Source organism: Phycomyces blakesleeanus (genome assembly GCF_001638985.1).
Source record: "Phycomyces blakesleeanus NRRL 1555(-) unplaced genomic scaffold PHYBLscaffold_9, whole genome shotgun sequence".
In the NCBI taxonomy this organism is placed as follows: Eukaryota; Fungi; Mucoromycota; class Mucoromycetes; order Mucorales; family Phycomycetaceae; genus Phycomyces; species Phycomyces blakesleeanus.
In genome coordinates this window covers 537,021-551,910 of record NW_017265142.1, presented here as the reverse complement: position 1 = coordinate 551,910, position 14,890 = coordinate 537,021, and the positions used below count along the sequence as shown (strand labels likewise).

At 38.3% G+C, this 14,890-nt stretch overlaps 8 protein-coding genes across 8 annotated transcripts; 3 read left to right on the top strand and 5 right to left on the bottom strand.

Moving 5' to 3' along the window:
- Positions 1-1,882: 1,882 nt before the first annotated feature.
- On the top strand, positions 1,883-2,930 carry PHYBLDRAFT_133267 (hypothetical protein; the record flags this gene model as incomplete). Its single annotated transcript, XM_018429558.1, has 2 exons — positions 1,883-1,959; positions 2,112-2,930. Coding segments are annotated over 2 exons (722 nt in total), but the record flags the coding sequence as incomplete, so codon positions are not given.
- Positions 2,931-3,573: 643 nt separating this feature from the next.
- Positions 3,574-4,630, bottom strand: PKB4 (serine/threonine protein kinase AGC family; the record flags this gene model as incomplete). Its single annotated transcript, XM_018439994.1, has 2 exons — positions 3,574-4,123; positions 4,245-4,630. Coding segments are annotated over 2 exons (936 nt in total), but the record flags the coding sequence as incomplete, so codon positions are not given.
- A 1,568-nt stretch (positions 4,631-6,198) lies between these two features.
- Positions 6,199-6,634, bottom strand: PHYBLDRAFT_167682 (hypothetical protein; the record flags this gene model as incomplete). The annotated part of the gene is made up of 3 exons (XM_018435692.1): positions 6,199-6,215; positions 6,270-6,422; positions 6,451-6,634. The coding sequence occupies 3 exons, from the start codon at positions 6,632-6,634 to the stop codon at positions 6,199-6,201; spliced, it is 354 nt and encodes a 117-aa protein (XP_018292301.1).
- Positions 6,635-7,251: 617 nt separating this feature from the next.
- On the bottom strand, positions 7,252-7,791 carry PHYBLDRAFT_167681 (hypothetical protein; the record flags this gene model as incomplete). Its single annotated transcript, XM_018435691.1, has 1 exon — positions 7,252-7,791. One exon carries the CDS (start codon positions 7,789-7,791, stop codon positions 7,252-7,254), a length of 540 nt encoding a protein of 179 aa, XP_018292300.1.
- A 503-nt stretch (positions 7,792-8,294) lies between these two features.
- PHYBLDRAFT_41915 (secreted subtilisin-like serine protease) lies at positions 8,295-10,233 on the top strand (the record flags this gene model as incomplete). Its single annotated transcript, XM_018440169.1, has 3 exons — positions 8,295-8,638; positions 8,760-9,281; positions 9,401-10,233. Coding segments are annotated over 3 exons (1,271 nt in total), but the record flags the coding sequence as incomplete, so codon positions are not given.
- Positions 10,234-10,651: 418 nt separating this feature from the next.
- PHYBLDRAFT_71474 (hypothetical protein) lies at positions 10,652-11,972 on the bottom strand (the record flags this gene model as incomplete). The annotated part of the gene is made up of 6 exons (XM_018442476.1): positions 10,652-10,936; positions 11,065-11,116; positions 11,171-11,345; positions 11,418-11,495; positions 11,602-11,731; positions 11,829-11,972. 6 exons carry the CDS (start codon positions 11,970-11,972, stop codon positions 10,652-10,654), a joined length of 864 nt encoding a protein of 287 aa, XP_018292298.1.
- Positions 11,973-12,734: 762 nt separating this feature from the next.
- PHYBLDRAFT_167678 (hypothetical protein) lies at positions 12,735-13,718 on the bottom strand (the record flags this gene model as incomplete). Its single annotated transcript, XM_018435690.1, has 4 exons — positions 12,735-12,911; positions 13,052-13,206; positions 13,338-13,425; positions 13,716-13,718. The coding sequence occupies 4 exons, from the start codon at positions 13,716-13,718 to the stop codon at positions 12,735-12,737; spliced, it is 423 nt and encodes a 140-aa protein (XP_018292297.1).
- A 256-nt stretch (positions 13,719-13,974) lies between these two features.
- Positions 13,975-14,877, top strand: PHYBLDRAFT_167677 (hypothetical protein; the record flags this gene model as incomplete). The annotated part of the gene is made up of 2 exons (XM_018435689.1): positions 13,975-14,077; positions 14,186-14,877. The coding sequence occupies 2 exons, from the start codon at positions 13,975-13,977 to the stop codon at positions 14,875-14,877; spliced, it is 795 nt and encodes a 264-aa protein (XP_018292296.1).
- Positions 14,878-14,890: the final 13 nt, after the last annotated feature.

Genomic DNA, 14,890 nt, shown 5'->3' with positions numbered 1-14,890 from the left:
TTCAAGTATCGAAATGGTGATATATTGGACACTTACATGAAAATAGAAATTATGAGATATGATTGATCCGCACCCTCACATTCCCTAGTCTGAACCCGCATCAAATAGATCAACTATATACTCTATTAGAGCCACTCTAGAGTTTATATGCCAATCACTACTAGCGGAGTTAGCCAAGGGAAGGGAGGGTGGGGAAAATCATATTTCATAATTTCTATTTTCATGTAAGTGTCCAAATATCACCATTTCGATACTTGAACTTTGCCCATTTAATTTTCACCAAAAACCGAAAGTTTGCCAAAAAAAAAAGCTCATTTGGGTCCGAAAAACCTGTATCTACGTTATGAGGGCGTGTGACCGGTAAAATGGTCAGTACGGAATACACTCTTTTAATTTTAATTTTTATTTTATTGGATTAAAGAGGTTGAGATGATCAGTGATTTTGAGAATATTATTTACACAGAAAATCAATTCAATTCAATTCACTTTCTTGTTGTTGTTGTTGTTGTTTATTTGTTTTTTTATTTGGTTCTTGCACTGTAGGTTCTATATTGAGAAAAGTAAGAGAGTGGCCAGGTACATACATAGATAGTGTATAAAAGTAAGAAATTATTCATGGCTTTCGATTAATGAAATATTGTTTTATTCTTCTTTGTTATTGTTATGAGTCATTTATTGTCATTAAATATATCTCGAATCTAAAGACTAAAGACATCTCGCGCGTGTAGTTTGTGTCCGTGTCTGTATCTGTATCTGTATCTGTATCTGTGTCCGTATTTCCGACTATTGTTATTCATTACAAGCTTATTATCTTTCTTTCTTTTTTGTACTGTGTAATGTATCCATGACGCCACTGTGCTCACTAGGATTGAAGCACATTAGAACAATGCCTTGTCACAGAATTCACATGTATCATTTTTTTTGTGAAGATTAAACCTTGAATTGTACTATTAAAAGCACCACAATTGAATATTAATACTAATGTTAATGTTAATGAAATAACAAGTCAAGCACTTATTTGAAATATTAACTTTTTGGCTTGGTTGAGATCCCAATATTTAATTGCAAATTTACCCACACAATTAAAATCAAATATATAAAAGATCAAGATAAATGAAAGTCTCTTGACTCTGTTTATCAGATATCCTATCCTTTGCTTTTTATAGTTACAGTAATTGAAAGCTGTCAATGTACGACATTGTACCCAAGAAAGAGAAAAGAAAAAAAAAAGAAAAAAGGGCGCAAAGGCCTATAATATATCGAAAATCTTGTTAATCTTCTGCATTCTTATTTACTTGAAAGGGTTAAATCCAAAGAAAGAAACAACAATATCCATTAGACCATTCTTACTCTCACAAAATATAGCTATATATATCAAGAAAAGAAAGGGCGCTTATCACAAGAGAAATTTAGATATAAAATCAATACACACAGCATATATAAATACATATGTTTAAAAATGGAATAAATCAGTATTTCATTACTATCATTTTCTCTCGCTCTTGTGATCATACTACAAGCCATATTTTCTCTCATGATTTTTTTTCTGGTATCAACGAAAAATAAAGTACAAAAACTGCTATTAACAATCAGTCCACCCGTAACTTCATAACATCAAGAACAAGAACAAGAACAAGAACAACAACAACAACAACAAAAAGCAAAAAGAAGCTGAGCGATCCTCTTTTGATCACTGAATTAAAAAATAAAATAAAATAAAATAAAATAAAATAAAATGGACTGTTATATTCCTAAAAAGGAAAAAGTACACCATTGAACAAGAAATCCCCACCCACCCAGCACACACACACACACACACACAATACACATACAATACACATAATACTTTATCATTTTTGTTTTGCTCTACATCAATCTACCCAAATGACTGAAAATAATAAAGACTTTTGTGCGGCATCTCCTTTAAAGATAGTAGAAAGAGCACAAGTTTTTAACAAGGTAACATTCATGTCAACCAAACTTTGCCTTTTGCTTTCTTTCTGGTATGGGAAAAACAAAAGGAACAGCCAGGACAACCAACTCTCTTTTGAATCATCCCCCATCAATGTAAATAACCTCAATCTAATCCCTCCGCATGGCGTAACCACCAGACCACCAGTAGTAATAACACCAAAAAATCATACGGAAATACTATTCTTGTGAGTACTACTCAACAAGACAATCCTCTTCTCAAATATATTCGTAACGTGGCCTGGGAATTCGACAGTGCAATCAGACCTGATTATGTGGTGGGAAAAACGACGGGTGTACTGTATCTGAGTTTGCGTTACCATCGTCTTCATCCTGAATACATATATGAGCGCATGAATAAGCTTGCAAATGCCTATGTCCTCAAAGTACTCTTGGTCTCTGTTGACATCGACAGCTCCTCAGAAGCATTGAGGGAGCTCAATTGTGCAGTCATAACCCACAATTTTACACTCATGCTGGCCTGGAGTCTAGAAGAGGCTGGCCGGTACTTGGAGACCTACAAGTACTTTGAGAACAAGTCGACTGATCTACTGCGAGAACGTGTGGTAGACGATTACCAAATCAAGATGACCGATTGTCTTACAAACGTCAACACTGTGAACAAAACAGATGCCACAACTCTCTTATCAAATTTTGAATCATTTGAAGGGATCACCAAAGCTTCTGCGGAGGCAATAGCCATGTGTCCTGGTTTTGGAGATCAAAAGGTGAAGAAATTGCAAAAAGCATTGCAGCAGCCTTTTATGAATCATGCTTCAAAGTAATAATCCATCCAAATACACACACATCAAATAGCGCAACAGTATAATGCCAGTAACAATAATAATAATTATATTAGTAGGCAAAATAATAATAATAATAAAAATAATAATAACAATAATAACAGAAAAAATGGCAAGAACAATATCAATGATACCAATAAAAATAATAATAAGAGTAATAAGGAGTAATGCGAGAAATAGAGATAAAGAGAGACAGAGAGAGGGAGAGGAAGAGAGCAAAAAAAATGAGCAAGAAGTAGCAGAAAGAACAGCAATAAAAAGGTACAAATTCTTTTTTTTTAAGTGTATGTAATTGAGGGTGAGAGCGTGTATAAAGATGTATATGGGAATTTTTTTTTAAAAAAAGGAACTCCATCTTTTGACCAGCAAAAGAAGTGTGTGCGGTGTGCGGTGTGCGGTGTGCAGTGTGAGGTGTACAGTTTGTAGTGTGTAATGTGTAATGTGTAATGTGCGTGAGAAATAGAGAGAAAGAAAAAAAAAAGTTGGAGAAGTATAGCCTTCAGTCATAAATAGAAGAAATATCATCGACATGATACACAGAATCAAGGGACATGATTGAAGGAGGGTAGAAGCTTGGAAGGCTGTAGCTGGGTGTACGGCACATGAATGGGCCAGAAGAGTAGGTATGGTGGTCAGGCTTTGCAGGATCAGCTCCAGGATGGTTGTATTCTGGCATGTACTCGTCTGTGCCATACATACTTTCGGGTCTATTATCAGAACTAGACATGAGGGAGCTTTCCTTGTAGGAATACCCCTGAAAAGCGTGCGGGAACGCGTCCAGGATATCATCCCCAAGAGGCATCGACAAGCGTGGGGACATTTGTACAAAATCTTGGTCAAAATGGCTGACGTCTGTGTCTGAGGTGAGGTCTGGGACATACGCAGGTTCGATGCGCTTAAAGTAAACGTCTGGCCAGTCGAGTGAGTCAAAGTAAGGGTGGGAGCGAATGAGGACATCTCCTCCAGGGCCGGTCCCGAGTCGCATGGCCGGATCGCGTTCAAGAAGGCCGGCAATAAAGTCTGTTGTGACAGGTGGAAGATCGGGCGGGAACTCTAGAAGATCATCCATCACTCGTCGATACATCTCTGCGCGGGATTCTGCCCAAAATGGAGTGGTTCCTGTCAGCATTTCGTAGAGAATCGTGCCTAGACTCCAAAAGTCAACATGATAAGAATAGGCCTGGGCTTGTAATATTTCTGGTGCAAGGTACTCTGGTGTACCACAAAAGGTGCGTGTGCGTTGGTGTTCCATTTCACTCAAGTCAGACTTGAATTGCTTAGAAAGCCCAAAGTCAGTCAGGACTAAATGGCCATCTGCCCCAACCAAGACATTTTCTGGCTTAAGATCCCTGCCGAATAGAATACAAAAAAAAAGACAGGGTCAATTATCCGATTGACTGGGTCGATCGATTACCTAAAGATAATACCATTGGCATCGATTCTATTTTTTTTTTAAAAAAAAATTCTTACCTGTAAAGAATTCCTTGACGATGGAGTTCCTGGAGTCCCAAGAGTATTTCAGCCGTGTACAACAGACATCGATCGGGTGTGAAACGACCCCAGAAGGCCAATTGAGTGGCCAAATCACCTCCGACATGGTAATCCAATACCAAGAACAATTGATGGTGACTTTGGAACGAATGGTGGAGACGAATCAAAAAAGGATGATTGATGTGGGCAATGCGTGTGAGAATGTCTCGTTCTGTTCTGGTGTGTTCTATTTCTCTCTGGGTGATAACCCATTCTTTGCTGATAGCCTTGAGGGCATATAGTTTGTGTGAGCGATGGCTACGAGACAGCAGTACTTTACCCATGCATCCCTTGCCCAAGACACGGATGAACTGGAAGTCACTGATGGTCTTTGGGAGTGTAGAGGTGGTGTCTGGGAGACTGTTGTCTAGAGGAGTTTCTGGTGCTGAAATTATTGAATCTGAAGATTCGGATATGGCTAATGATGACGATGACGATATTGATGACGATAGAACAGAAGACCTTGCTGTCGACAGAGGGGAGGAGATTGATAGGGGAATATCGATTGGCTGAGATGTAGGAGGGGGTATGATATCTGGAAAACGTCTGGAAACATTGTCCCCCTCACGCTGAACAGAGAGAAAATCGCGAAGGAGGGACGAGTGGCGAATGAGAGGATGCTGTATACATTGGAGGATGTATTGCTGAACCTTTTCAGAGTTGGGTTTACGACGACGAATAAGGGCTAGTCCGGTAAAAAAGGTTCGTAGGCCATAGCCATAGCGTTTATTCTCAATACGGTCATAGAGTGGAGGAAGGGTGATTTTGGTACGAGGGTAATGAGCTTTGATCTACAAGGGCCTCTCTTGGGCGCATGAGTAACTGAATATATTTGTGTGTGTATATTATATATTATATATTATATATTATATATTATATATTTCTGTGTGTGTGTATCTCATTGTTTAAATTGTTATTATTATTATTATTTTAGTTTATTGCAATTATTCATTACCCGTTGGCTAAACTCGACAAAGTCTGCAATGTACCGTACAAGCGAAAGGTGTTTTTCGGTGTCGTCAATAAGCACATTAAAAACCTTTTTACATATATATTTTATTTATTTATTTAGAGTTAGTATAAATTCATATATATATATATATATATTTATAAAAAGATAGTAATAGGCTCACCGTTACCGCACGGTCCTCAGTGGCGTCCTTGAGAATTATCGTTGATTCAATTACAGATACATCAAGGGGAGAACCTTCGTCTAGGATAGCGCTGGAAAACGTTTGTAGATGATAATCAGCAACAGGCATTATTACTATATTTTCTTTCTTTTCTTTTTTTTTATGTATCAAAATGCACAAAAGTTTTTGTGTTTTTTTAAAGAAAAAAAAAACAGAAGCCAAAAAGACAGCAAATAATAAATAGAAAGAAAAAGAGGTCAAATAAAAGATGTATATAGATATATCAAAGGAAGCAAAAGAAGAAGAAGAAGAGGAAGAAGAAGAATATAAGAGGAAGAACTTTATAAGTAACAACAATAATAATAAATAAATAAAAAATGGTAAGCCAAAAGTAGAAATGAAAACAGAACAGAACAAAAGAAAAATAAACGGACGCACACACACAAACACACACACACAGGAACACCAATTGACATAACAGGAACCATGTATTTACAAGGTTTACTACCTCACAATTATATACATATACATATACAAAAATACAATACAATACAGTGAATCCAAAATGCAATGTCGCAGCCAATCAAAATCGAGATCACCAGAGAGTCAAAATTGAAGTCGTAGGCCAATCAAAATCAGTCTCACGTTTTTGGAAATAAAAATTATATTTTTGAAAACGTATCACTTTCTTGAAAGGTTGTACCTCCGCCCAGATGCACTTTAAGCAGGTACATAAAAATGCGTAACATCTCTTCCCTTCTTTATCCTGTCTCTATCTCTATATACATCCCTTTCATATAAATAGCCATCAATTGTCTTTGATCATACTTACCTGTAACACTTCCAAAGTCATGACAAGAATAACTTATGAATCCCCAGAATTTTCCATTTGTAAAATATCTTCCATGCACCAGATAGATGGCCAAGAACTTGTTTTCTCTTTTAAAATAAACAAGCAAACCGATAGAAGTCATGGCTAAACTAGCTCATTTTTTTGACAGATAAAAATTTACCATTAATCAATACGGAAGAGCGTGATGACGAAACGATACAAGCATGATATCTAATTGCAGGATGGATTGTTTCCCCAGAAATCGACAAAGAAGAAGAAAATACTGCTGCTTTCAAAGATCTGTATTTTCGAGCAATTGATGGACTAAGCCAAAGAAAACGGATCTTTTTAGAGAACCAAGACATTGAAACCGTAAAAAAACAAAAAACAAAAAATGAGCAATGTAATGTCTTGACGATCACACGGCAGCTTTGGAAGAGATTCGTAGAAAACCATTTTTTTTATCTACATCGTTTGTCCCGCTACCATAACCACGACCGATAATGCTACTACGTTATCACAGTCTATCCCTTCTTCGCCCTCCTCCACTATCATTACGCCAACTTTAACCAGCCGTTTCTCACATTAGAAAATAATACACTAAAAAGGTGAAATATGCACAACCTTTCGAGGAAAGTTGTAAGGCTGAGGCTTTCAATCCTGTCCTTTATTAAAGTAGGAATAAGATTACCAGTAGAGAAAACTATATTTGATCGTATAATTTATTTATCCAAGTCTTTTATTTTTTGAATATGTTCAAACGCCTGCGTGGGGCTCATCAGCACTTACAAATTATTGAAAATGGAAATGCTACTGATACTGCTACTGCTACGGGTACTCTAAGCAAGTAACAAGGTTTCCAAAAATACGACTTCTATTTCTAAAAACGCGAAATTGATTTTTATTGGCCTGCGACTTAAATTTTGGATTCATTGTACTCACATACATTTATATACATATATAATACATACAGATGTGCCGCTCAAGCCATCTGTAAACACACAATAGAATGGCACTGATTACGCTGATTATGACGCCGTACAGTGCTTACACTCGAGTCTGTGCTTACACGCGAACCAATCTGGGTATGTTGTCGTGATGTCACCAAGATAAAGCCCCACATCGCTTGACATGAAACTAACTCCCTCTTCAGTTCCTGGTCCAACCATCCATCCACAAAAACCCAACCCACTACACTATCTGTATTCTCACTCAACCACCGACGGAGACCCAATATGACCCCATATCGTTCTGCTTCATCTTGAGGTTGATAGAGATATTGATTTTCAAATGGTTGGAGATGAATACGACAATCGAAATCAACAAAAACCACTTGAGAGGAATCTGATGCCACCAGCTGTGCAAGCTTAATCATCCTTGGACTCTTTCCTGTACCAGGAGCACCAACAAACTCAATGCAATCTCCCCAATGTAACTGTACATTATCAATAATAGATCGTGCTTCTTCGGGCAGATCTACAAGTTCTTTTTCAAATGACCTAGTCCGCAACTTTGTATGCATGTGTGTGTATGTGTGTAGGGGCGATCTATTAACAATTGAAATTATATAAATTGACAAAACTCACTTGAAGAGCAGACTGATGAGGGATTTTGTTGATGTATTTCCACAGGAATGACATTTATATTTGTTTTTATTAAATGAGCTATAGGCTTTTGACAAGACTTTGTGCGTGTACGTGTACGTGTGCGTGTGCGTGTGCGTGTGCGTATGCGTGTGGGTGTGGGTGTGCTTGTGGGTGCAAATTTATTTATTTATATATATATATTTGACTGTTTCCGATTACACTGTTTTTAGAAAGATGCTTCCGTCACACGACATCTGTTTCGTCTACAGGTGCTCTTTATAAAGGCTTTTTGTGAGACACCAAAGCCAAACAATTGAACAGCAAAACTACAAATCATTTCAGCCTCTTTTTTTATTTTATTTTTTTATATATATATTTATTCTATTTATTCACCTCCTTTTGTTCCACTTTCATACTCACTTACTGACTCTCCCCCATACAATGAAGATCACTCTTTTGACAGCCGCACTTTTGCTTACAGGCTATGTTACCGCAGTACCAGTTATTCAGCCTATTCGTTTCTCTGAAGGCAAACTTGCCCCACTCTACACTTCAGACGATGCAGAGACATTGGGTGGTCAATACATCATTGCTCTCAAGCCTCATCTCCATCCGCAGCAGATTGAAAAACACAATACCTGGATCCAAGCCAAGGTCTCGCAAGACACTGCCTGGATAGACCATAGGGTCAGAATCGATCATATATATGATACACAGTACTTTAAAGGATATTCTGGAAAGTTTAGTGACGCTGTCCTTCAGCAAATTCGCCAATCGAATGATGTAAGTATATTACAACCACCACTGTCTTTCACACACACACACACACATATATATATATATATATATATATACATGCATATTAATACTTGTTCTAATTCTTTAATTCATTGGGAATTAAAAGGTATCTTTTGTAGAAAAAGATTCACGGGTATATGCCACTGAGTTGCAGCGCAATGCACCTTGGGGACTTGCCCGTATTTCCCATCGTCGGCCATTGGACTTGAGAAGTTATAACAAATATGACTACCAAACCGAGGCTGGCAAAGATATTAAAGTTTATGTAATTGATACTGGCATCAACACCGAACATGTTGACTTTGAAGGCCGTGCAACGTGGGGAAAGACTATGCCCGCTGACGATGAAGATGTCGATGGTAACGGCCACGGTTCTCACTGCGCAGGCACAATTGGTGGAAAACGCTATGGTGTGGCCAAGCAAGCTCTGCCTGTGGCAGTCAAAGTCTTGAGGTCCAATGGATCTGGATCAATGGCTGATGTGATTGCCGGTGTCGACTGGGCCACACAACAACACGAGAAAGATGCTGCGGAAGCAAAGGCAGCCGGAAAGCCATACAAAGGCTCTGTTGCAAACATGAGTCTTGGTGGAGGCAAGAGTCGTGGTCTTGACATGGTCGTTGATGGTGTAAGTCTTGTGGTTTCCAACAATCTTTGTATCATATACTTACTTTTGCTGTTTTTGCATCCCCCACCCCCTCTCTTTCTTTCTTTATTTCTTTCTCTCTATTTGTGGAATCAATCTAGGCTGTTGAAGCCGGCATGGTCTTTGTAGTTGCTGCAGGCAATGACAATCGAGATGCATGCGACTACTCCCCTGCTCGAGCTGAGTTGGCTATCACTGTCGGCGCTTCCAATATTAAGGACGAGCGTGCCTACTTTTCTAACTTTGGCAAATGCGTTGATGTATTTGCTCCTGGCATGAACATTTTGTCGGTGTGGAAGGGTAGCAAGTACGCCACTAACACTATCTCAGGCACATCTATGGCTTCTCCCCATGTGGCCGGTCTGTCTGCTTATATTTTGAGTGTCTCTGACAAAATTCTGACGCCAAAGCAAGTCAAGGACATGATTATTGAGCTCAGTAGCCGTGATGTCCTGACCAAGATACCTAGTGATACCCCTAACTTGTTGGTCTTTAATGGCATTTGAATGACACTCACACATACACACACACATACACACATACACATACTCATCTAGTTATGCCCTTTCTTTTTTTTGTTCCACAGCCCAATTTCTTTTCTTCTATTTGCTTCATATACCTATGATACCTATGGGTTCTCCTTCTTTCTCTCTCTTTTTTTTTTTCAAACAACTTGTTTCACGGTGTTACAATGAGATGAGATGGGGTCATATGAGAATATACGTATTTATACAACCTTGTTTTTTCTTTAAAAAAAAAAGAATATTTTAATTTTGGCGTGCACACACAAATGACTATATTATTGCCCACATTGGCATCATTAGACATCCTGTGTTTTATATCTCTTTCAATGCTCAGTACCTTGTTTAATCTTATTTGATACAACCCTAAAAACAACGTGTAAATTACGTATAAACTTCTTTCTTCTTCTTTTTATATCTTTTTCAAGAATAACCCAAATATTAATCAGTGAAACCAAAGAATGCATTTATTACCTTTGTATTTCTAGCTATAAAAGATAATGCACTTGGATCATCAATTTCTTTGGTTACATCAAATATGCCTGGTCTTATTATACATACGCAATCACAGGGTTTGTTGCGCACAAATGAGCTTTATTATTTGTACTATATTTTTAAAGTAAAGTAAAAAAAAAAAGAACCAAGGCAAAGCAAAGGGGTGACCGCCATAGTACAGCTTATATAATAATAATTCTCCAAAACTCTAACTAAATGACTTATTTATTTCTAAATGAACGTAATAACAAAAGCTAGTAATACGTGCATCTTTTGCCTATCTATATACATGTATATTAAAAGGAATTTCTTAAAATAAAGGTTGGTAATATATTTTTATATCCAGGAATCTCGTAACCGACTTTCTCTTTCTTTCCACAGCTTGGTAGTTGGCGTATCAAGTTGTTCAAGAAATGCATTATCGTCAATTGCCAGTGCACTTGATGTCAGTGCACTCTGGAGTAGGCGAGAATTGCTTTCTTTAATATTAGCACGTTTTTCAAGAAGCTCTTTAATGGCAATTGTTGCTTGTGGCGTCCTGAGAGTGGCTTCTTTGGCACGCTTGAATTTTCCCGCTAAAGCCTTAAACTTTGTGGCGTGTTCATTAGAATTGATACCTGCCTATTAATTAAGAGTATGATTACGATTATGTCATTAAAGCTTAGTATGTGTAGTTTGAGATTATTATAGACATATCTACAGTATCCCACATACACAGACTAGCAAAATAAATTAAACAATCAACTTACTGCATCACATTCTATCCGCTGTTGCTTAAAGTTCCGTAAGCGGTCTAATAAACTAAAGATATGCGTAAGTACCTATACGTCTATCTTTACAAGTGTCTCAATTTACTTGTTGGGGGTTTCCGCCTCTTTTTGTTCCAAGTAATTAGATCCTTTAATAGTGGTGGTAATTGTAAAATGAAAAGCCTTTTCTTCCCGTAACCGTTTAAACACAAAGACTGATTCAAGAAATATTTTCTCATGACAGCAGTATATATAAAAATCAAACATCGTTTTCCATTCTTCTATATATCCATATATTATGTTGAATCTATCAGTTGTTTTGTTTCGACTATCAAGTGTTGTAAAGGCATTACCTGGGGTAACACGTATATGGATTTTCTCCCACACTTCAGGCTGAGAATGGTACATAAAGTAGAGTGCATAAATTACACCTACACGCACAACAGTTACATTACTATTGGCATATCCTAAATTATCATTGTCTGAAAATTAGCCTTCATTTCTTTGTATCAAGCACTTGGCTATTTGCGTACTTACTAAGGATAGCATCAAAAAATACATGCATAAAATCTGGGTGGAAGTCTTGGGAAAGGCACCCAAAATGTACATATACAAATTCAAGTTCATTCCATACTTTGTTGAAGGAACTGTATGTATGTTCGTCTTTCTGGTAAAAATAACTATTTTAGTCAAGGCATAAAAAAAATAGTGGCTTTTTGTCCTTTTGTATTATTACTATTACATTCCGGAATATTTTAACTTACACTAACGAATGAGGTCAAGAGAAGATCAACATCGTGGAATATAGCGCTGCGGTATACTCCTTTTTGTCGATTGCTGATTGGAAGTAGATCGGCAAAATCTAATGTCGAATTCGGATAGCACGAATTTTTTTTCGCACCGGCCATATCTACTGTATCTTTAAAGTGAAGTTGTGGGTTTGGTGCGCCACTCTATCTACACACTAATACACACACACCTACTCTCTCTCCTCATATTTTATAGTCTGTACAACGACAACGGGAAACCAGTCAAAGTGACTGTTTATATGCATTCTGGAAAATCAGAAAGAAATGAACTAGACGTGCACAACTTTTTGATTTTTCTCTCTCTCTTCACAATAACGAAAAAAAAAGATACTATAAAGGGTTTCAGAAGCGAATAGTTTAAAATAGTACAGCATGCATTTCTTAAAGAAAAAAATGGTAGTTTAATTACGTTTTTTCTTTTGGAGTATATGACTGATAATTCACCGTTCTTCACTAATCGTGCTAGTGATAGCAATTGTGTTTGGTCTTACTGCTGTATTTCGATTTCCCAAGCAAGACTATTTTCTATTCAGTATAGCATGCCTTATCATAATTGAACTACACTTTGTTTTTCTCTCTCTCTCTCTATTTCTACCTTATTCTACTTCTTGATATTTGGTGACAGCCTCAAAAAAGAAAGTCTTTACATCTATTCCTTTTAGTGACCAGTGTTTTTTTAAAAGAAAAAAGAAAAAGAGAAAATATCTAGAGTATAAACATTTTTTGTACATGTACATGTACATGTACATGGGGGTGGGTGTACGTGTACGTGTAAATAACACGCATGAGGAGAGGGGAGGAAAATAAAGGTCTAAAGAAAATGAGCAAAAAGTTGGATACCCTTCTTCGTGTTATCTTTTTTTATGCTGTTCCAGTAGGAGTGTCAGATGAGGCAGGGGGTTCTTGAGGTTTCTCAGTCTTCTTCAGCTCTTCCGCCCGTTCCATATCCAAACGTTCTTTAGCTCTAACAACCTTTGACTGCAAGTAAAATGATCCACCAGCCGCTGAATCATTCACCTTGAACAAATGGTCATAGTTCTACATAAAGAATAATCGTAACCATAAGAATACAATTGAAGAATAACAAAACCCATTGATACCAAGTGTTTCATTCACAATAATCCAATCGTATATATATATATATATGTGTGTGTGTGTGTTTATGCATGTATATTCACCTTTGTGAGCTGAGCAATATCCGCATCCTTTGTAACATTGAGGATCTGACAGGCTTCTTCAATGGATAAGCCAGTCTTGCGAGTCAGTGCATCGACAGCACCTTCCTTAGCACCTCCGCGAGCAGCAGCTACAGGTCCACCACCATTAGCAGCATCTATAGAATCAAGAATGTCAAGTTCTCTGAATTGCTCCTTTTTTTTATTCTTTCAAATGTATCACATAATTCCAATTTAAAAGAGACTAGCGATTCAATTCGCAATGGCCATTATTCCTAATCCTACTTACTGGCTGCTGCCTGCTTGTAAGCTGCAATAAAAGCACGTCCCACGACTGTACCGACAGAAACAATGATTTGTGCGATTAAACGGCCAGACTACACACAAATAGAAGAAGAAGCCAGCATATTGTTAAAATATAGGTTATTTAACGGTTATTTCTCTTTTTTTTTTTAATTTGACGGTCTGCCTCTCTGTTTCTATTTCTGCTTCTTCTTCTTCTGTGTGTGTTCATGTCACTGAAAGGAAGAAAAGAAGAAAGAAAGAAAAAAGGCATTCTAATAGATCTGAGGTCTCTAAAAGGTCTCTCCGCAACTTCATGGAGTAGGAAATATCTTCCAAGTCTTTGTTCACAAGAGAATACATTGTACATTAAGCTAATGCTTACCATTTTGGAACCAGGGCGAAATACGACCGAAATCAAGTGGCTTGCTAGGCCCTTCCTTTTGTTTTTTGCAGGCCTGAAAGACGGACTTTACAGCGCACTTTTAATATAAAAGAGTATCGGCTGTAAATTCAACTAAAATGTATATATAAAGAGGTACATGGCTCTTCCCGCTAAAGTATTAGACCCGTCTAATGGGTCCACCACAACACTAAGTCAAACCCATACCTCAACCTCACCACCTTCTCCCAACCAAATCACTATGTCATATATCGACGCGGCCATAGCACCTAACAAACATGTTCAAGTACCTGTTGTCTTATTCTCGAACTTGTCGACATCTTCGAATCGCGTCTGGCGCGAAAGTACATCCCCTCACTCATTTTTCTTCACACCGCCCACTGCACCCACCCTTGCCTATGAATTTTGGACTTCTCTAAAAGCCAACATTCCTAAATAATGTACCTTGGGAGTGTCATTCCCCAAAAAAAAACCGCTCATCCACGAAATGCATCTCACCAGTTCCGCCATCTGTACTGACATCTGCACCAAAGGCTTCCCAGTAGGGGATCAGACGTACTTCCCCTCTATGGGTATTGCCCCAGGCACAACAATCTTGCGTATATCTCTCACTCAGCTTCCCTTCCTTCCTCGCCCTCTGCTCGAAGAGACTATCAAAACAGCCTTGGCCGCGTATGGCACTGTCCGCGAAGTCGGTTTGCACCTCAGATCTGGTTTCTTCGATGGATCCGGTTTTGCTTACCTTGAACGACCTCTCCGCCCCGACCTCACCCTTGCAAAACTCTCATACAAGATCCCGTACAATGGTGGCTTGTGCTTTTTAGGTACCTGGAAACAGATGGGGCACCACTGTAACTATTGTAAGGATATGGGACATGATATTGAAAACTACCCAGAACACCCCAAAGACTCCCGACGATGCTTCACTTGCGACCAGACTGATCACTTGCAACCTGTCCACCCTAAAGCACCACCAGTGGATGTCAGCTCCTTCAAGAAAACCCGCAAGGTAACGGCGAAACTGGAATCCCGCGCTCAACCACCCAAGACTACCCCCGTTGAGGCTCTCAAGGAACCGACCGAGAAGTTGACCGCCTCACAAGATGTAGCGACGATGGCACCAAAGACTTCCAGCATGGACTAGCCGATGATGAGAT